Below are 22818 nucleotides of genomic sequence, written 5' to 3' on the forward strand. Positions count from 1 at the left end.
GCAGCTGGTCAATAATACCCAACTCCTGAATAACCGAGAGAGGGATAGAGAGGTAGCAGTAATATTATATATATTAATACAAGGAAAATAGTCTCTACAGGAAGGTAATGTTTTCCAATCTAAGTGGGAAGAGCAAAAAAAAAATTCATTAAGTTCTCATTTTTAAGGAACGATATCTAGCAATATACTGTAGTGCACAAAACTATCAAAATACAGAGGGTATATACTCGTGCATTCTCAACAAAACATGATACAGGATTCCTTGCTTTCTTAACAGATTATTCAGGGATTTCAGAGAAGACCACATTTTACGTTCTGTTCAAGGCTAATTATTTCAGCACTTTTCATAAAGAGCAAAGTTTCCCGAATCACTCATGGCACCCTTGCACAATGGCAACCCGTCAACTCTAGATGATTTACAATCATTTTGACCAGCTGAGCTAAATGCACCCACACAGAAGCTGTTTCCACATCTCAAACACCCACCCAACAGCTCTCTGGAGGCTGAAAATAAAACTGCTTTCTTCCTGATTGCATGATAACTAGCTGGCACCCTGCCTTGCAAATGGAAAGTCCCTACCTTAGGTAGGTCTTCAGAGCACTAGTGATGGTCTTTATCTCCCATTCAGCACAGATATCTGTTTCTGTCTCGGAAGCTGTCTTGGGGTCTAAAATGAAGAAAAAGACAACACATAAGGCACAGAATAAAATATAGCCAATAAGCAAGCATACATAAAAGCATCAAACCTTCCTCGTAACCAAAGAAATGCAAATTAAAACAAAAACGACACATATTTTTTGCCTATGAAGTTAGGAAAATGTTTAAAAATCCAAATATCTATTGCTAGCAAGAATGCAGTGAAACTGATCCTCTCATAAACTGTGGAGACAGTAGAGATAAAATGCAACAGTTTTGAGAAGCAATTTGGCAATATGTATCAAGAGTCTTAAAAATGTTTATACCCTCTGAACTGGTAATCCCATTTCTCACAATCTAATCTCAGGAAACAAGATAAGGCATGAGAAAAGTTACAGAACCCAGAAACATTCAGCACATTAGAAAACATTAGAAAAAACAAAATGAAGACAACCTAAATGTCTGATAATAGAAGAACGATTAAGTGCATCACAGTATGTCGACATGATGGAGTATGTTGCCGTTGACAACAATTCCTGTAAAGTATTATGTAATGTCAAGCAAAAAAAAAAAAAAAGATACAAAAGTTAGTGAGAAACTCATATGAACAAAGGCTGAAAGGAAATACTCTAAAATTAAAATAGTGGTTGGGTCAGAGTGGTGGAATTGTGGTTTTATATTTTCTAAACTATGATTTTATTCCATTACTTTTATATTTTTAAAAAATTGCCTTAAGCTCAGAAGTATAAGGAGAACCACCATAATTATACTGGCTCCTGATAATCTCTTCTTTTGTCCCCTCTTGCATGGACTTTTAAACAAATGTGTATGTTTTACATAAGCATGTATTTAAAAGAAGAAGAGGGATCATTCTTGTAGTCTTCCTGAGCAGCACAAAGGAAGGTGAGAATAACAGGCAGAGCTTGGGGAGTACAAATTGCTTAAAAGAACCCAATCTTTTCCGTGGTGCGCCAGGTCAGGTCGCATCCAAACTGGCGGGAGGGCAGTGGAGTCTTTCCGTGCATTTCAGGTAGAATCCAGCTTCCTCATATTGGCTGAAGACCAGTTATCTGCCCACCAGCTCCCATTCCCTTTTCTTCCCGTGCAGGGCCTCATTTTCAGCTGAAGAGCTTCCCTTTTTCTACTCCTTCCAGGGGTGGGGAATGAGATTGAGGACGGACTGGTCAAAAGCATATCATCTCCACAGACCTGATGACTCGCTGAGGGGATGGTTGAAGACCTAAGCCAACCTCATCAGAATGAACTTCAGGACTTTTCCAGGAGACAGGAGAAAAGACACTTGCTGTTTGCTGGGCTTGTATCCAGGAGGTTATGTAACTGCCACGTGCCACCACATAGGGCCTGAAAGTGAGTTCGACAAACCCAGAGATGGGAGAAACAGAGATAGTAGGTCTTGGGCCCTTGTATCTGGCCATGCCTTCTTAACCACGTGAGCCATAAATTCCTTTTTAAGCCAGGTTAGGTCAGGTTTTCTGGTTTGTTTTTTTTTTTAACAATGCAAACAGATCTAAATGATACACTAGGTAAAGAGAGACAGCCACTGGACTGCCTCCAAGAGGAATTCTGGGACATCAACTAAGAAAGACGAACAGCCATTCAGCTGGAAAAGGAGAATGAGCCACAGGTGGACACGATACATTTTCTATTTACTGGGAAAGAACCCACTTTCATCCTAGTGGGAAGAGGCCAAATACTCATGAATGGCTTCAGGATTTAGGAAAAGGCACAAATCCAGCTGGTTCCTAGGGCTCTTAGTATGTTCCCCTGACACACACGGCAGATGTGAGGGGGAAGGGTCCCAGCTCATGAAAGGTGCGACTCCTACAGGCAAAGCACCTGCATGATGTTTGCAGGTGAGCCTGGGCAATAATGGTATCTTTCTTATTACATGAAACAAGTAACAAAGAATCTAAAGAGCATAATTTTATTTCTGAGGCCACAGAATGGTAAATTCCATAGATTTCGATCACAGTAAATTTCTGAAAAGTTCACAAAATGTGATTTTCCTAATACCTAAAACCTCTACAGCTTCAATTCCTTTCTTTTCATCTTAGACTCCCTGCAGAAGTGTACGTATCAAAAAACTTTGCTTAGCATGACCTTTTTTCCTTCCTATCCCAAGACACATGGAGAGCTGCCACACTGCACGGTTCCTGGACGTGAGACAAACGTTACTGTACATTTTTCTGAGGAACCAACCAACTTCTACCCAAGAAGAGTGAACATGAAACCAAACAAGCAGCAGTTGGCAAGTCTGGGAGTTGTGAACTGTTCCACGAACCGCATTTAGCAAACTAATGATTAGCTCCCACTTATTCAGGCTCTGTAACCATAGGAATATTGCGTAACATTACAGAGAGGAGAGTCAAATTACAGCCCGGCTAAAGGGCTTTTTATAGCGCTGATGAGGCAAGGCTCATAACTTGAGCACATCCATTTTAATTCATTTAATACCCAAACTAAACTGAATACAGACTCCCAGGCTACCCCACTTTCAGCAAGTGCTGCCAATTTCCACACCTCCCTCCTGCTGCTCCCCTCACTTACAGAAGCTTCCTGGTGGCATGTGGGTATGTGGCAGAGACATCATTGACAATTCACTGTAGAATGCATTGCATTTCTCTCCACCAGGGCCCATGAGCACTGAGGTGCTTGGAAAAATGGACCTGAGCTAGAGGAGCAGGCCCATGCACAAAAAGACACCATGAGGGTACAATGGAATCAGTGTTCTTTCTTCTCAAATTACTGCCACATGAATTCAGAAAATCAGGAGACACCAACTGGAAGCAGTGGTTATAAAGGTGGTCTTAGAAACATCACACCAGTCAATCCCAAGAACCACCTAGTCTGCTATTGTGTTGCTGACAAAGGCAATGAAGGACATTCTGGAGGAAATGATTAGGAAAGTTACTTACCTACTCCTAAATACCCTAATGACACATTATAATGTATGCAAATTAAGTTTTTTCTCCTTAACTGAGATGTTAATATATGCACATGTTAAATAGAAGCTGCAGAAAAGAAACATACATTCAAAGCTAAGCCTTTCCTACGGTAGAAGCAACTGCTAATACCAGTGTCTTTGCGTGTGTATCCCATCTCTAACAGTCTATGCACATACAAGCACATATATGAATACATACACCTTTCTAAAAACACAATGGAAGCACACACACTGTATATATATATATGTACCATGGTTAATTTCATGTCCCTTATTCATAGAAATTAAGGTTGATTCCTGGTTTTTGCTATGATAAACAATATAAAACTATGTTTCCTTGCACATGTCTTACCTGTAGAAACAATTCCTAAAAGTGGAATTTCTGAGTCAAAGGGTATGTGCATTTTTAGCTTTGAAAAGATACTACTCAAATATCCCTCAGAGGTTTGAGAGTGACTCCTCCTCACACCCTCGACAGAACGTGTAATCCAACACTTTGATCTTAGCCAATTGGATAGGTTAAAAAAAAAAAGTTATCTCATTATTTAAATTTACATTTTTTTAATGAGGAGGAAGGTTGAGAACCCTCTTCTGTGTGTGGGTGTGTTTTAAAGGTCAAGTTTATTGAGGTATAATCACCCTTTTTAAAATGTACAGTTCCATGATTTTCGACCAACATATACAGTTATGTAACCACCACTATAATTATCTACAATGTAGATAATTTCTATCCCTCCAAAAAGTCTCTTGTGCTCCATTACATTCAATTCTCTCCTTCCAACCTCCAGCCCCTGGCAACCACTTTCACATAACATAATGTTTTTGAAATCCATCCATGTTGTTACATGTACCAGTACTTCAATCCTTTTATTACTGAGTAGTAGTTAATGTTATGGATATGCCATAATTTGTTTATCCATTCACTAGTTGATGGACATTTGGGTTCTTTCCAATCTTGGCTGTTATGAATAAAGCCCATACAGGTCATTGTATGGGCTACATTTTCATGTCTTACGTAAATAAATACCTAAGAGTGGGACTGGGTAAAAATACTTAGGAGTGGGTCATACGGTAATTTTTAAGTTAAATCTTAAAAATCTTAGTTACTTCCCACATTTAGTGCCTAAGAATCCAGAGTACCCACAGCCACTTCTGTTTTGAGGTCCCAAAGCTCTTAATGGCTCAGGTCTCTGTCTTAGGAGAGCCTGCCTGATGCATCCCAATAGGCAATGGTGGAGGTCGCAGGGTCGGAGAGGAAAGTGAGCTTCTGTTTGTGGTCTCCTTTCTCTGGGCACTCGGGCTTGTGGTTAGCAGCCATCTCCCTAGCTCCCGGAACAATCAACCCTTCATCCAAATAGTCTATCATCTCTCGGTCCTGATGGGACTTGTCTGCTCCCCTTTACTGGTAGGTAAAATTAGAATTTTGCTCTTTGCATGGCTCCTCTGTTTCTAGCGGGCTATAGATTTTAAAGGTTATGGCTGTTGCCACTTATTATTATGCAAGCCTCTAGGTCTTAGAAGTCATCATGAAGAATGTCTATTACTTTTGGATTTCTTCAGAAAGAAGTCTTTGCATTTATTTATGCCACTCTGTGAAAAGGTGTGGGACATGAGGGGCACAGAAAAAAGCAACACAGACATTGAAGGCCCCAGAGTAAGGAAGAATAGTGCACAGCTGGATCAGAGGATGGGTGAGGCTTGCTACTGTAATTCTGTGCTTTAAAGTACTACTACATAATAGCTTCCTTGCATTCTCTGTTGCACTAACTCTGCTTTAAATATTGGGGAGAAAAAGGAAAAAGTTATAGGATAAGATGAGAAAAATAATGTTGACTTTGCATTTCTTTACCATCATGGTAAAACAGTAATAAAAAACAAAAGAAAAAAGGAACATACATTTCCAATAGCACAGAAAATTGGGCTCTCAGTTAACATTCTCCTGTCACTAGAGGAATATCCACCAGGCAAAGCTCAGACGAAGGCCTGGGGAAAACCCATGGAGGGGAACAATGTGGTAGGCGTGGCCCTCTGTCCACCCTAAAGCACAGCCCAAGCCTCCCTAGGGAGGAGGCGTACCCCACTCCCCCGCCACCCCAGCACACACGCTGAGGGATCTGTTTCTGAAGCAGCAAGAGCTGGCCTGAGATTATAATCCAGACAGTGAAATTAGACTGGGGGACAGAAGTGGACAGGTGGCCCTTTGGATCAAGGCAAGTGAATTCAGAAGGAAGAAAGTCCTAGAAGAAATACGAGAGTGACAAGGGAAGAACCACAGCATGCTTTAGATTAACCAGGAATAAACCACTTCTCCCAGGACCATGACCACATAGCAGAACCAGGAGACATCCATTCGAGCTTATTGGTCCACACTAAATGAAAGATTTAAGAATGCCAGAAGTTGGCTCGAATCAATTACAACAGCCCTCCAGTCATCACAGAAGAGGATGATTCTAACAGGACTCTGGAAAATAGCAACAGAATAAGGAGAATCTATCCACAGTGCACTTAAATAGCAAAGATTTATAAACTCATCTGTGTTCAGGTTTGATTAAACAGAAGATATAAAATTTATAAAATATTTTGTTGGCATAAAACACAGAGACCAAAGCACTCTGAAAAATAATTCAGAAAACACTTGTTCTGTAATATAAAAAAATTTAGAAAAATATAGATGCTGTGAAATAAGGCATCAAAGGAAAACAAGCAGACTAAAATAATAAAGGTAATAGTTGAATAGTAGAAATGAAAAGAGGTAAATAAGTTAGTAAAGACACTGGAAAATTCAATTACAAAATTAAAATCTGCATTTTAAACAGCAATAGTAATAATATAATAATAGTAAGTATAATAATAGTCAACCCAACAGATTTAAATGAGTGATATGAATATGGAAGACAATTTCGAGAATTTTTGCTTGAATGCAAAGAATCAGGAGAAAAACAAACATTAAAAAGGTGAAAAATGAGGATTTTTTTAAAAGATTGAGAATTACAGAAAAACAAACAGAAAAGGAATTTGTCTTTAGAAAATTATGTGCAAAAACTCCTTCAATTGACCCTGATATGCAAAAAGAATAATTACATGCTGATATAGAAAAATTGTAGTAAGGGGTAAGATTTCTCATTATGTGATAATTGGCCAATTGGATAAGAATTTGAGAAAAGAATTTCCTTTTAGCATGAATATATTACAGATGAGTTTTAAGGAAAACAAAAGGTTTTTGTAATCCTTGAATGGGGAGGGTCTTTAAAGGCATAATCCCATCTATCCATCTTTTTTCTAGATGGACTTCATAAAAATTTAAGACATTCATAAGACAAAAAAAAAAGCATCATGAAGTTCAAAACAAATAATAATCTGGAAAAAATACTGATAATGTAGCCTTCAGACCTCAAAAGGTCTTGTAATCAAAACATAAATACACCAATAGAAAAACAGGCTAAGGACACAGACAATTCACAAAAGAAGTATAAATCAGCAATGCACATGTAAAAAGTATCCAACCTCAACCAAAATTACAGAAATGCAAAATCAAATAAAAAGGAGATATATTTTTAAATGTTTACAATTTATACACAAAAAAGTAATACACAGCATGGCAAGGATGTCGGGTACAGGATACTCTCCTCGGACTTTGCCGACGGCAAACTTGGGAACATCATTTAAGAGCCTTGAAAACATGTACATACTTTGACTCAGCAATTCCATATCCTAAAATAAACCCTAAGGAAATAATTAGAGATGCGTATAAAAATAAAAAATTAAAACAGCTAACATCTTTTATTAAACACGTGGAGGGCTCTGGACTCAGCAACCCACTTGCATCTTTTCGTTTCATCCTCACGTTAGTATCGGGGCAGGGGACATCGTGACAGATGACGAGACAGAAGACTAGACCAGTTTAAATCATTTGTCTACAGTCGGATGGGTAAGCAGTGGAAATGCAACTTACCTGATTCCAAAATGCAACTCTTAACCTCTGCTGTCCTGCCCCTATGGGGATGTTCACCTGAGTGCTTTCTAGAAGAACTGTAATCAGCCTACATATCCAAGAATATGGGACTGATTAAAAAGTTATAGTACATCTACACAGTATGTGGCTAAGAAAGTCACACTACAGAAGAACTTGAATTAAATGAGAAAACAGACACTCTGTAGTGCCACATAAATAAAGCCTGTTAAAAGGCCTATGATACAAGTCCAACTTTATAAGCATGTTTTGTTATATTTATTATAATTATACTATATTAAAAAGGTGATGATATGATAAAACAGCTTGATGTAATATGATAAAATGTCAATAAAGCTTATCTGTAGACAGCAGGACTTTCATATTCTTCTACTTTTTGTATTTCTCTAAATTTTCCACAATGACCATTCATAAATTTAATTAGAAAAGAAGTCTTGTAAAACATATAGAGAAACAAGAAGAGAGACATGTACTGAACAAGCATATATAGATGGTTTATATAGTTTATAGTAAAAAGTTGGGCTAAAATTTGGAAAGATTTATCTTCACTTGCTATTTGGGGAGGAAAAAGCAGTACACACACACGGAAGGTATTCTAGTTCTAGGAATCTGCATGTCTTTATGAGTCCTTTCCATTCTCCAAAGACGAATGGCCGGTGTTGCCAGGAGGAAGGGATCAAAGGTAGCTCTTGGCAGACACTAGCACAAAGCTACACTGCACTTGCTCCAGGAATTTTAGCAAGGTTTCCCAAGGAATCCTCATCAGCGAAAGGAAGATGTTCTCAAAGCACTGGCTCTTATATTCCTCTTCTAACCTAAAATCCCCTAATGTATTAAGAATACAAAAACTAAATTCAAAGTGATCAAAAGAAGTCTCTTTTTTTACTTAATTCTAAGCCATATTTTCAATAATCAAAACACACTTCCACTTTTGAGAGCTCGGACAAATAAACTAAATCTTACACAGTGCCTGCGACGTAATCAGGCACCCGATGAACATATAATGAAGGAATCGTGAAGGAAACGTTCGCACGCGGCCCAGCCATCTCAGGGAAAGGTTTCGGAGTATAGAAGTCATGTTTATTTGACACTCTTGGCCAGACCAGACTGGCACCAGCACCGAGAACTGATGAAGATGAGGACACGTGCACAAAGGACGAGGGAGACAGAGCTCCCCGTTCAGGTTTGGAGCCCGGGTGATTCCTTCATTGTGAGATTCAAACTTTAATTTCACTTGTGGGGAGAATCACGGATACTGTTCTCTGTTTTTGATTAGATCTTGCACTGTGGTCGTCTCCCATCTCTGGTTAGGCCTCACACTGGATTCCAGTCTATCTGAAATGTCCTCCTGGCAGAGGCAGCCGGCCTCGTGACTTTCAGCTGCTAGTTATTACTTTTTCATGACATTTCTCAGATGTTCATGATTATTTTCTCTATCCCTAGGAAAACTGAGGAAGATAATAAGACAAATATCTTGTCTGAGGGCCACTAAGAGAAGTGATAAAAACAAGATCCTTTCATAACCACTCTCTTGCTTAGCACAACCGAGTTAAAGTGGTTCTTTTTTAGATTAGCAAAGCAGTCTAAAATGTCGTATTTCTTTTCATTTGTATCACCTTACATAATAATCTGTCATCTTTGAAATCTCTCTGCCCCTTCTAATCCCCCATATCCAGTTGGTTACAAAGTCCTGTTGATTCTCTCTCTATAATCGTTTTGAGCCTGTCCTTTTTTCCTGACTGCAGCTCAGCTATTTGGTTCAGCCCTTGACGGGGTATGCCCTACCTAATCTATTGCAGCTGTCTTCTTCCTCCATGCCTCTCCATAATCAAATACGTGCTACACACTGTGGCCAGAGCTACCCTCCTAAAGCTAGAATCTGATCTTGTTACACCTGTGCTAGACATACCGTTTTATTAAATCTACCAGCAGCCATGATTTCAGGAAAGTACTCCTCCATCATTCTATTAATAATCCTGCTCCGTCCACCAGGTTCCACGGACTAACTCTGTCCCCACCCCACCCCTTCACCTCCTCCCCCACATCCCCGGGGACAGGCACAGGATCCAGGCCATCTGGATCCATCTGCTGTGGTCCATGTGATTGGCCTGAGATTGAGTAATGAATCATGTGAATGGCCCCATACTGGCCAATCAAAGTCCCTGGAGCCTTCTGCCAACACTGTCAGGAAAGGCGCTCTCTTCTCAGCGATCACAGGCTCCAAGGACTGCTGAGGCTGAGCCTATCTGGGACACTCTCACAAAGAATAAAGCCAACACTAAGACCAGCAGAGGTCACACATAATGAGAAGCTAGAAGGAAAGTAGAAAGGCTCCAGCACATGGAAAGACGTCACTGGAGTCCCCAGACCTTGCCATACTTCTGTCATTTTGGATCTACCAGTTACGTGAGCGAATAAATGCCTTTCTTCCTTGTAAACTATTCTAAATTGCTTGACACTTCTGTATGCAGAACAGTTGTGATGCACATAACTTCACTACTTAGAACTTTCAATAGCTTCTTACTTCCCACAGGAAAAACAACCGCAAACTCCTTAGCACGACATTCAAGTTATTCAACAGAAGAGACCACCTTAGCTTTTCAGCTTTAACTCTCCTGTCCCAGCCTCAAGTAGTTCTTTTAGATTTTTTTTTCAGAGATAGGGTCTTGCTGTATTGCCCAGGCTGGAATGCAGTGGCATCTTCACAGCTCACAGCAACCTCAAACTCCTGGGCTCAAGCAATCCTCCTGCCTCGGGCTCCTGAGCAGCTGGGACTACAGGCACATGTCACCATGTCTGACTAATTTCTCTGTTTTTTGCAGAGCTGGGGTCTTGCTATGTTGCTCGGGTTGGTCTCTTCCAGATATTATTAATATAATGACCATAGAATCGATACATTCTCCTATAGCCATCACAGATCCTGATTTCTGCCCCCACACCACTGCTCATACTACTTCCTGAATCTGAATTATTCTTCTACTCTCTCCTTCACTATTAAGTCTTCCAGGTTCAGCTTATATTAAGCACTAATATCACATTTTACATTACAGCTTTCATATGCATATATATCTCACCCTACCAGGACTCTCTGCAGAAAAGAACTGGCTCTTCCTAAAGTTTAATCTCTAGCACCTGATAATCTGTTCTAGAGAACAGATACTCCACAAATGTTTGCAGCTCTGATCAGAAATAAAAGACTAAGGATTAATACCTATTAGACTCTTAATTCTTCCTTCTGTTAGAATTTCTCAAAGATGAACTATATCACTACACAGCCCAGCAATGGACACTTACGCATTTATCCCAGAGGAACAAATGTATATTCACACAGACCTGTATGCAAATATTTGTGTAGCTACTTTGGAATAGTGCCAAACTGCAAACAACCCTGATGTCCTTCAATGGATGAACAGTTCAACGAAGTGTGGCACATCCATATAATGGAACTACCCAGCAATAGAAAAGAACAAACTATTGATACATGCAACAACTTTGAAGAATCTTGAGGGAATTATGCTGACTAAGAAACAAAGCCAATCCCAGCAGGTTATACATTGCATATTTCTGTTTATATAACCATTTTGAAATGAAGAAATTATAGAAATGGAAAACAGATTACTGGGCTGCCAGGGGTTAGAGATGGGGTATGAGGTGGGGAGTGAAGAAGATGGTTAGGGCATCACAAGGAATCCCTGTGGTGACGCAAATGTTCTGCAACTTGACTATACCAATGTCAATATTCCGGTTGTGATATCGAAATACAATTTTGCAAAATGTTAGCATTAGAGGAAACTGGGTACATGGGATCTCTATGTATTATTTCTTACAACCACATGTGAATTTACCGCTATCTCAAAATAAAAAGTTTAATTTCTAAGAAAAGCTAACCATATTTCAAACAGATACTCAGTGCTAGAATACCTCACAAATAATCATAGTTTCAAACAACAGATCTCACTAGAACTAGTAATACAATAGGGTTTTGCCCACCAGAGGCGAGTGGCTCTCCCGAAAAAGAAGTAGAGAAGAGAGTCATTCTGGTCAACACGAGAGAGGCAATTTCTTTACATATGAAAGCTATTTTCAGAAACCAGGACGGCATAAGAAATTACAAATACTAACAAGAGAACTGTCCCCGCTCAGAACACTGAGCTGGGACCCCAAGTAATAGTCTGTCTCTGCAAGTGCACAGCTGGGGCTTCCATGGGGATGAATAACAGCCACGGATCTGTGAAATTCGATCTGTTTGCCATTTAGATCCATGTGACTCACTGACGCTGGCTGCATTCGTATCTAAAAATACAGCAAATCTGCAGCCTAAGCAAATTTGGCCCATGCGCTCATGGGTTTTTGATTCAAATATCGCACATTTGGAGACAGTGGTTTTATATTTATATTAGCCATCAGCAAAAAAGGTTCTGCTACTCAAGTGACAGGTACTAGGTTGAAATCTAGAAGCAAATAGGATCAGAAGATTTATCTGCTTATATACATTTTATCTGGGAGTTATACAACACCTGCTCAGTAACAGAGACATGAAGTCTGAGGTCCTCTGCAGGCTAGAATGATGCCCTTCCTTGGGCAGTGGGTGTGTCCCACTAAATACCTGTCCCAAAAGAGGACAGAAGGAGTCATGAGCTATTAAGGACCAAGTAGGGTGTGGTGGTCACATGAGTGACCAGGCTCCCCTTGGACTGCCAGTGCAGAGTCTAGTGAGGGTGTGGTGCCTTGGACCTGGCCCTTTTTATTTCATCCAGTCCTACTCAGAACCTTTCCCAGTGGTGCCTGCAGTCATGACAACTGGCAATGTGGCAGCTAACTTCAGGGTGATAGCTCTTGGACATCCTGATTCCTTCCCCAAAAGCTGTTGTCCATAGTCACAGCCCTGGTGACCTGTCAGCGTGGGCCTCCCCAGGGACCTGCCAGGCACAGGCACACTGCACTCACCCATCAGGACACTCAGCAATTTCTGCACTCTGGAGTTGACCCCCACGATTCGGTACAGCCCTTGCTCATTGATCCCTGAGGAAAGAAACAGTGATGATTAAATCAGAGGCGCATCAGAACACAAGTCAGGCCAACCCGGCCAAATGCATTTATTTTTTCATTTTCTCAGTCCTTCTAAAAGCTGCTCTAATTAAAGCCCCCTGTCACTCAGCTCAGCTCTTAGCAAAGGAGTGGGATTTGGCGCAGCGGTCTAGGATTTCACGGATGTGCTGCGCACTTCAGCCCTCATGTTAGTTCAGACATCGGAGGGGAAAAAAACTTTCCTTTTCCCTTGCCAAAGGCAACATCTGAAGAGTTTTAAAAGATGCAAAATATATACTTTTAAATATGTCATATTTAACCAAGTTTTTAATTTAAAAAGCCAAAATGACATGATTAAAAATTCGTACAACAGAAAAGACAAATACTTTGCAATCTATTTTTACATACGGAATGAAAATATTGAGGTATAAGGACATTTTTAATTTTAGGGAATGTTAGCCAAGACTGAAAAATTAGAAGATCCATTCATCACTTGTAAATATTCTTTAATTAAAAAAAAAAAAAAGAAGACCACCTTCATTCAACCTAAGGAACTGTGCAATTAGACTAGAAGAGATTTACCTTCAACCTTCTGAACAAAAAACTAAAAACTAGCCCGTTGCACTACTCTTATTCAGTTAAATGCATGGGCTATATCACCACTCTACCATTTACAAAAGAGGGCGATTTAGACCAAGTGATTTCAGCAATGCGTTTTCTTCTGTTAGTGCCAGGCCCATCATCTCTGACCCCTGTCAAGTAATTGGGCTCTTGCGTCCTATTTTATTTCTCTGATGTCCATTCTCCAACCAGCAACCAAAGTGAACTTCTTAAAGTGTAAATCAATTCACATCACCTCTTCTCCTTAAACCCTCCAATGGCTTCCCATTGCATTTAGACCATAATCAAGTAGCAATTACAGTGGCCTACCAGGCCTGTACCATCGAGTACCAGCCCATCTATGACCACATCATCAACCACCTGCACTCCGCTCCAGCCACAGTGGCCTTCCTATTACTCTAACGTACCAAGCTCCTGTCCCCACTTCACGGCCTTAGCTCCAGCTGGTTCCTCTACCTGGACCTCTTCTCCCAGATCTTTTGACCATTCAGGTCTCAGCTGCAATGCAATCTCTTCAGTCTAACGCATCACATGACCAACACTACTGGTCATTCTCTTTCCCTGTTTTTTTCTTTTCTTTTCTTTACAGCAGCTAACAATAGCTGAAGTTATGTTTTTTATTTTGTTCCTTGTTTGTCTTTCTCTCTGCAACTAGAATGTAAACTCTAAGGACAATGACTCTATCTTGTTCACCATCACGTCCCCAGCCCCTAGATCAGTATATGGTATGTAATGAATAGTGTACTGAGTTATACTCCATCAGAGCAACTATAAAATACTTTTCTGGGGGGCCAAAGCACAATTTTCTGGAAGACATTCAGCAAAGGGCTGATTCTGCAGCATCTTCAACAAGACCTATATAGAAGTGGAACTAATGAATTAAAGGAAGTGGCTTGGAATATGATTTTACAGCTAAAAAGGACTTGTAAAATCATGTACACCATTCTGCATGGTTCATGGGCTGAAAACCCCTGGTCAAAAACTAAGAGATGGGCCCCAACTTTCCCAGCAGTAGAAACTTTACTCAGGAACATGCCAGCTTGAAGAGCTTGAAAGGTCTGTGGTGTCTACTTCTTTTATCCTTGTGCTTTCCTGGAACTTTATACAATCCCAGCTCCCCCTGGAAAATTATTAATGAATCTCAGAGAGTATGGGAAGTCTATTCATCTCTGGTCACCATAAACATGTGTACACACACACACATTGCAACAGGGAGATATGCACTTCCTTCGACTATTTATGCTAAAATGGCATCTAACTCACACTGTCCTTATTTCTTCTTTGTGCTAAATGAAAACTTTCTTAGAAGTTAAAACATAGCGTTTCTAGCCTCATTTCAGAGAGGGGAGAAGGCAAGGAGGCAGGGATTGAGAGGCCGGACCAACTTGTGGTCCTCTTCTTCTTCTTCTCCCACTTATTGTATATATTTTCTAGTTCTGTATCAGAAAAAGTTGTCCTCCTGAGCTGTGGGTTTGCGTTTACCACAGACCCTATGAACGGCTTGCAATGATTAGGTTTCCCCCTCGGTTGTGGATGCTGAAAACTGAGAGGCAAACAGGTGGCTCAGGTCAGGCAAGCATGTGAGCCTCCATTGTAGGGAGGGCCGTTTGCTCTGGACTCCTCCTGGGCTCCGTTCTCATGCCTCTACCGTTGTGGGCCCTATACCTCTTATGTCTCATTCATTTCTTTTAAAATGAAAAACAAAACTCCTGTTGAAAAATTACCTTAGTAATCTAAACTTCAAAAAAGTTTAGAAACTACAGTTAAGGCAAATAGACAGGTCAAAGGAAGACAGTTAAAAATCAGCAGAGCACACCGCTGATATGCAATGAAACCTGAGCAACAGGCCCTCCTCTCTCCTCACTGCTCCCAGGATGGGTTCACACTGGGCAGCTGTTTTGCAACTTGCAGTTTTCACTTAATGTATATAATTAACACATTAACTGCCATGTGAGTTGTATTTAACTCATGCTAGTTGTGAGCCCAGGGCCTCATGAAGCAAAACCTGGGCAAAACCCTGCAATTGATTCGTGAAAATTTTACTTGTTGATGTTCTTATTGCTACAAGTAATATTGGCAAATTAATTCTAAAAATGTGGATTAAATGAATAGGAGTCAATAAATTTCATTTTTCATTAAATTAGAAAGGATTGTTTTATTTTTGAAGTTTTTATTCTATTGTCATCATAAAACACAGTGGCCCCAAGGAAAAAAATTTTTTTTCTAGTGTGGCAGTCAACATGTTAATAGTGCATGTCAAGAAATGTATTTGCACTACATTTTTAGTGATTCACAGTTTTTTACTACATGGGTGTACCACTGTTGATTTAACCAATTTTTGAGATGTTTGGTCAGTTTCTCATTTTACACCTTAACAAACCATTGTGTAAACATCCTTCTGGCTCAATCTGGCTTATTTCCTTATTTCCTCAAGATCAATTCCCAGAAATCTCACCTACTTCTATTTTATATTCTCTGGATATATTCTATGTGTCCTTATAAGCTGCTCGAACTCTTCGTTTAAGGGAGGTATAGCAGAAATAAGCAAATATTAGAAAAATGTTTGCACGCATTAAAACAACTCCTTTGGAAAGAATACCTTTTAACAGGATACACAGGGGCAGAGGCTCTTGAGGTTAAGTGTTTTCTCCCCACCCCCTCTACTTTATAAAAAAGTTTATATTTCTCAACTGGTAAGAGTTAGGGACCTGTTTTAAAATACGGAATTTCTTTCAAACAAATAGAAAGGGCTGGCAGTTGAGAGTCTGTCAAATACAAAAGATTCACACCTCTGATAACTGTTCAAATCAAATCCAGTGGAAAGACGGTTAACACCTTTTCTCAGGGGTACAAAAGACCAGTGCACCCAAAGCTCCAGACTGCTGGAACAGAGCAATCCCCTTTGTGGCAGTCTCTGAGGGAGGGATGGAGACCATTAGAATAAACCAACTTCCTTGGTCTCAACATCCTGCTCCTGTGGACCCAGGAAAGGTCAGTGGGAAACACGGGCATCACCCCTTCTCTCCACCTGGATGGTCACCAGGGATTGGCTCCCTAGAGCACCTAGGGTCACAGACACCAAAACATCCATCGGAGAGAATTCAGGGTGTCTATGAACTTAGACGGGAAAACAATTACATATTTATCTTCACTAACCTATAACTGACATGCTTAATAGCATTTCTTTCCATTATGAATGTAGACAAGAAACCACAGTAGCATTAGCAATACCTGCAACGTGGTCAGAAACGGCAGACATTTTCCTAACACATTACAGTCGTTACAGACATCCTGAAATATCACTACTTCCAAATGATGTCAGTTATCAGACCCACCCCTGTAACTTTATTAAAGTGTTAACAAAGAAACGCATATATTACTATATCCCAACTATGTTTTTTAATACTTTAAAAATGGAATTACAGTAACTGGTTTCTATAATCCTACGTATTTCACATGTATACATTTAAAACATTCTTCTGATCAGCCAAAGAAGTTGATGACACAAAGCCAGTTGAGAACCCCTGCTTCAGACCAGCAGGACTTGCGGAACACAGCAACAATGGCACTCGGGGAGTTAATGAGTCACTTCAAGTCGGGAAACAGCAGGTAGCAGGTCCGACTCCTCACCAGATGCACGACCTTCCATGAGAACAACGCCACCTGCTAAACGACTTTACCTCTGGTTTCCACAGCGTGGATGCATTTCCTGATTATGCTGAAGCCAACGCTGTCCAACTGCGCAGCTGAAAGAGCAAGAGAAGGACAGTCAAGTTGCTAGCCCTGCAAATCAACCTCAGGACAGTGCTTAGCCGAGCCAGGATGAGTCAATCTCATGCTGTAGCCAAACAGCCTTTTAATTTTTCCCATTAACCATATAAGAATAATTTAAAAAATAACAATAATAGCTGGCATCAATTTGAGAGCTTTCCATATGCCAGGTACGGTTCTAAGTGTTTTGCATGGATTATCTCATTTAGTTCTCATAGTAATCTCAAGTTATAGTAACGTGCAAGGTTATCTTCAATATATAGCTGAAGAAACTGCAGATTAGAGTGGCAGGCACCTTTAAATTGGTTTGCTATTCACAGGAGCTGTAGGACTGTTTGTGGTCTCCTTCGAAAAGTACAAATTAAGTGCTCTATAAATATAAATACTTTACACAGATTATATCATTTAATCCTAGCAAGTCCTCCAGGATGATACTATTATTAACCTATATTACAGACGAAGAAACTGAGGCTTGGTAAAGCTAAATATCTTGACCAAAGATGCAAAGCTAATACATGGAGACTTGCTCCAGAGTCTATACCACCAAATTGCCTGAAGTGTGACTCTGAGTTAAGGTATAACCCTGTAAAGGTGACTAGAAGAAAGGAAAAATGGAAAAGAAATTAAAGAAAAATAACCCAGAGGAAAATAAAACAGCCAAGAACAAAGAAGCTACCTGAGGAAGAGCCATTAAGGCAGTGGGGTCATGGCTATATGTGGTAAATCAGCAGGGGGACAAGAGTTCTCCATTCACTTCAAAACCCACTAATGTCACTCAGAAAATAAATGATCAACAGCAGCAACTTTTCCCACAGCAGAGAACCAGTTTCTAACCCGACACGGCTGGAAATTCTCCCAAATTCATCCCCATGCTTTGGTTAAGATGTGTGTGGTACTTCTTAAGAATGGGTTCTTCTTTGACCTTCTTAGGACACTAGGCAAAGACATTCTACAACCTAAAGTTCAGAGTGGAGAAGGAAGTGGCATAAAGTAGAAAGGTGGGTATTTATAAATAATTTATTATCATCCCAGGGCAAGTAATAAACTTGTAGTATATAAGAACTGAGCAGAACCTGAACTCATCTTGGATCCAATCCAAATGGAATCTTTCTCCCATTCTTAGCATACGTGGGTGAATTCGGATCCAAGGAAGATAACAAAAAACATTAAAAAAAAAAATCACTGAGAATTTCCAAACTCAGACTGAAAAGGAATGCTAATTTCCCAAAACTTCTCTTCCCAAAGTGAAATAGCTCCTGTACTTATAGGCATACTGTTTGCTCAGTGATACTTACAAACACACTGGGACTCTAGGATAGTAGGTAAAGGACCAGAAAAGAAGCAGAAAAACATTGTTTTTCTCTCTGGAGATTATCTGGTATACAAACCATTCTTCTTATTCCCTTTAAAATGGCAAGGAGCCTACTAACTTAATCACTTGTTTTTCCCAGTATGAACCAAGTATTCACTCTGCAAATTGTGATTCAAGCTTTTTCCCTGTAAGCTGTAAGCCAAATCAAAATAATTCTTCCAAATGAAACTCAATGCATGCAACAGACATTTTTCAAATGTACTAACAGCCTGTAATACATAGGCCAAATACTTGCCGGTATCCAGGGAAGGATTTTTTTTTTTTAATAACAGCTTTACTGAGATACAATTCACATATCATAAAGTTTACCCATTTTAAGTGTACAATTCAGCAGTTTCTAGTATATTTACAAAGCTATGTATTTACTACCACTATCTAATTACAGGACATGCCTTCCCCCCAAAAAAACCCCAAAAAACCAAATATACACATTAGCAGTCACTCTCCATTTCTTCCCTTCTCCTAGCCCTGGCAACCACTCATCTACTTTCCTTTTATATGGATTTGCCTTTTCCGGACAGTTCACATTAATGGACTCATACAATACGCGGTCTTTTATATCTAGCTTCTTTCACTTAATAGAATGTTTTCGAGGTTCATCCAAGCTGTAGCATCGGTACTTTGTTTCCTTTTATGGCTAAATAATATTCTATTGTCCGGATAAACCAAATTTTGTTTATCCATTCTCAGTTGAGAGACATTTGGGTTGTTTTACTTTTTGGCTATGATGTATAACGCTACTACGAACATCTGTGTACAAGTCCTTGTGTGAACATACATTTTCATTTCTCTTGAGTATGTACACCTATGAGTAGGATTGCTGGGTCATAGGATAACTCTATGCTTAACTATTTAAGGAACTGCCAAACTGTTTTCCAAAGCAGCTGCACCATTTTACATTCCCACCAGCAATGTATGAGGGTTCCAATTTCTCCACACCCTTGCCAACATTTGTTTTGGTCTTTTTTATTATAGCCATCCTAGTGGGTGTCAACTGGTATCTCATTGTGGTTTTGATAATGACTGATGATGCTGGGCATCTTTTCATATGCAGCGGAAGATTTTTATTCCTTTATACAGTAGTCAGAATAGAGCCTGCTAGAAAGTATTTGTCAGATAAGGAATCACGTTTTGTGCTTAAGAAGGTTTCCAAAACATTTGTAGCTGTGATTCAATAGTCAGTTGAAGCCTTTTAGTTCCTTTTTTTTTTTTTTTTTGAGAAGTGCTTAAGAGAATCTTTTCATAGAGATGACAGTCAAAGAAGTTTATGAGAAAGAACTGCCACTTTGCACACTGCTATGGGGAGCTGCTGAGACTGTTTCTAAACCTGGATGTTTTAAGAGTAGGTTTGTGAACATGGTCATATTCTAGGTGTTGATGGACTTCTGTCCTAGATAAAGACTATTTCCTTTCCCCACGAACATCGATAAAAGTTTTGAAAAATTGGGAACAACCTGGCAACTGACAGTGATAACCCCAGGAGTCAGAAGAGAAAGCCATCAGCTTAACTAGTAGAAGAACTGACAGAGGTGGACATAACCTCGTACAGGCAAATCAGTTCTTGAACCTTTTTTGTGGCACTGTAGGAAGCGGAATCCCTTTCTAGGTAAATAATACCTAATGGAAAAGAATAAAATGGAGCCAGAAAAACATTTAAAAAAAAACATACACACACACCCACCCACATACCTCCAGAAAAACTTAAAATTCCACCAACCTGAATTAACTATAATTACTTCTTTTGGAAAATGGCAAAGCAAAACTCCTGCATTCAATCTCTGAATAAGTGTTCCTCCTTTGGTTTTCCCAACGTGAAAAGTTCTCCAATTTGTTTTAAACCAGTAAATGCCTTTTCTTGAAATAAGTCTTACAGGGATGTTACCCATAAAGGCCCCACACATTACAAATGTAATGCAGTATTGATCAGTAAATCTTAGTTGTCCAAGTTCAAACACATAAAACCTTTACATATTGTAAACAAACAGTAGGAGCTCAAGGTAACTCTCTATTCGCCTCTAATGTACTCATGTTGCATATGATGATAATTATTTATAATTTTATAAATAGATCAAACCATATCAAGAAATGGAATCCATACCAAACAACAAACAGTACCCCCAACGAGGAACTCATGAATACAGTTTAGCAACCACTGCTCTAAATCTCTACACTGGAACTGGTATAAGTTATTACACTACCCACTACCCAGCACTTCCCCACCTCTCTTTCTCTCTCTCTTCTCTTTTTCTCTCTCTCTGTCTCTCTCTCTCACACACATACACACACACACACACACACACACACACACGCAGAGGTTGATTTCTTCTCTCATCGAGTTTCTTGCTGACATGATGATCAGGCTACTAATAATTAACAACCGTTTTCTTATTTAACACGGACAGTGTACCGCCAATGTGACAGGGACCACAGTGCACACATAACCAGACCAACACTGCACGCATAACCAGATTATTAGTCCCGATCTCTGCCTAGTGATCTCTGCCCTAAGTTAATTGAGATCTCCTAGCCTGAAAAGCAAATTCCCACTAAAAGGTTTAGAACACCATCATCACACCAAGCTGCGTTTGCTAATGACAGAAAAAGTCTGAGTGGCCCGCCAGATGGAGGCAGCTGTCCTTAATCCCCTCGAGCAGGTGATTCAGCTCTTTCACTGAGCCAAGGCTCGGAAAAGGTCAGGGATTCATTTGCAATTTCTGTATCCTTATAATCTCCAGAAATGATCTCTCATTAAATGTCTACTAGGCTCACATTATTCCCTTAATTTGACTTGTGAAGAGCTGCTGCAGACTGGCAGCTCCCCAGCCTGACATCCGCCGTCCTGCAGCGAAGGCTTCGACCCCTTATCCTCCGCCCGGAGCCCCAGCTCCAGCGATGCCCAAGTTTACACAGCGCAGCCCAAACAGCTGTCTTGCAATGAATGTTGGCAGAGCTCACACCAAATACCCAAGTTGACCTCCCCAGTTAGAAATGTGCCATCCTCTTCACTTCCCCTTCAACTTTTGAAGCCTTGTTGCTTTCTCTCCTTTTAGAGAGAAGGGGGAAAAAAAAAAGCCAGGCTCACACAAACTCATTTTCTTAAAAGTTCTGTGGAGAACATGAGAACGCGAAAGGGTTCATGCTCAGTCCACTTGGAGGGTCTTAGGGTAAACCACAGAGGCGGGAAGAGGACGCCTGGCCCACCATTTCGGTTTGGGCTATCATGCCTGAGATAAGAACTCCAGGAGGAGGGAAGCAGGTTGAGTCCAGAGACTGGCGGTTTTACTGCAAAGAGCTTAACAGAGCAACACACTCTAAGGTACAATCAAATTATTTCCTTGTCTAAAAGAAGGTGGTTGGTGGGCCAGGCAGAAAGACATGGATTTCAGCAAAACCACCACTGCCCTACTGTGAGGCCCAAAAGGTCACTTCCATGCTCTGCAGTTTCTGGGACCTCATCTGAGATACTTTCCCCCGGCTCCTCTCACCTTTAAAAAACAATGAGCCCTGTAGGGGTGGAGCGGAGAATGGTAGCAAAACCCTGAGCAACACCCTTCACACCACCCCTCTTTCTCACCCCAATATCCAAATTATCACCACGTCCCCCAGTTTTAGCCCTGACGTCTCTCAATTCTGTCTACCTCTCTCCACCTTCCCCATCGCCAGCCTGGTCCGGGCCTCCACCATCTGTGGCCAGGACGTCTGCAGTGACCTGGAGCTGGTCTCCCCACACCTCCCCTTGCTCTCTCCTATCCATCCTCCACGTCGCAGCCCCTGTGATCTTGACAAAATCACACCACGTCACCTCCCAGTGGCACCCCACTGCTCCCTGGAGGATAACCCAAATCCTTAACTTGCCCACAAAGCCCCTCCAGCTTTGTCGGGCTGCCTCCCTGCCTCAGCACCCAAGCACAGTGGCTTTCAGAGCGCCCGGCTGGCCGTCGTTCCTCCCCAGCCTCTGCACAGACTGTGGGTTTCGCCTGGAAGTCCCTTGGCCCAAGTAACTCACATCTCCCCTCAAGTGGCGCTTCCTCAAAAAAGCCACTCCTGAACTCTCCGCCTAGGTCGGCGGCCCTCGCTGCGCACTTGGAGAGCGCACCACCAAGCTCTCTTTCGGCGAACGTAGCACAACTGCAAGTCTACGTTTACGTGTGTGAGTCCGTGAAAAATGTCTGTCTGCAAAACTAGAATACACATTCACAAAGGCGACGGTCCCTGTGTATCTTTCCCTATTTCTTTCATTCACTACTATTAAATGTATCTCTGTCTTCCACCGTCTACTACAGTGCTGGACACGAAGTGGAAGTGTGGGTGTGTAATTTTTCATTTTGGATTCACGGATAGGTACATTCGTGACCGAAGGCTAGAGAGAGCTGCTGAGGAGCAGTGTGTCAAAGCGACCGTTCAAATTCAACTGATATAAACCCCATGAGAGTAGATGAGTTATTTAAGCTTCT

General features: G+C 40.7%; 1 protein-coding gene across 1 annotated transcript in view; it reads right to left on the bottom strand.

The window, feature by feature from the left end:
• The window catches only part of ARHGAP26 (Rho GTPase activating protein 26), a 334209-nt gene that overhangs the window by 145211 nt on the left and 166180 nt on the right, over positions 1-22818 (bottom strand). Inside the window, exons 13-15 of the mRNA XM_012645781.1 lie at positions 16902-16967; positions 12520-12594; positions 581-668 (exon numbers count right to left, since the gene is read on the bottom strand). Coding sequence (XP_012501235.1) covers positions 581-668; positions 12520-12594; positions 16902-16967 — 229 coding nt within the window. The remainder of the gene's footprint in view (positions 1-580; positions 669-12519; positions 12595-16901; positions 16968-22818) is intronic.

This window comes from Propithecus coquereli, unplaced genomic scaffold, assembly GCF_000956105.1.
Source record: "Propithecus coquereli isolate 6110/MARCELLA unplaced genomic scaffold, Pcoq_1.0 Scaffold236, whole genome shotgun sequence".
Taxonomy (NCBI): domain Eukaryota; kingdom Metazoa; phylum Chordata; class Mammalia; order Primates; family Indriidae; genus Propithecus; species Propithecus coquereli.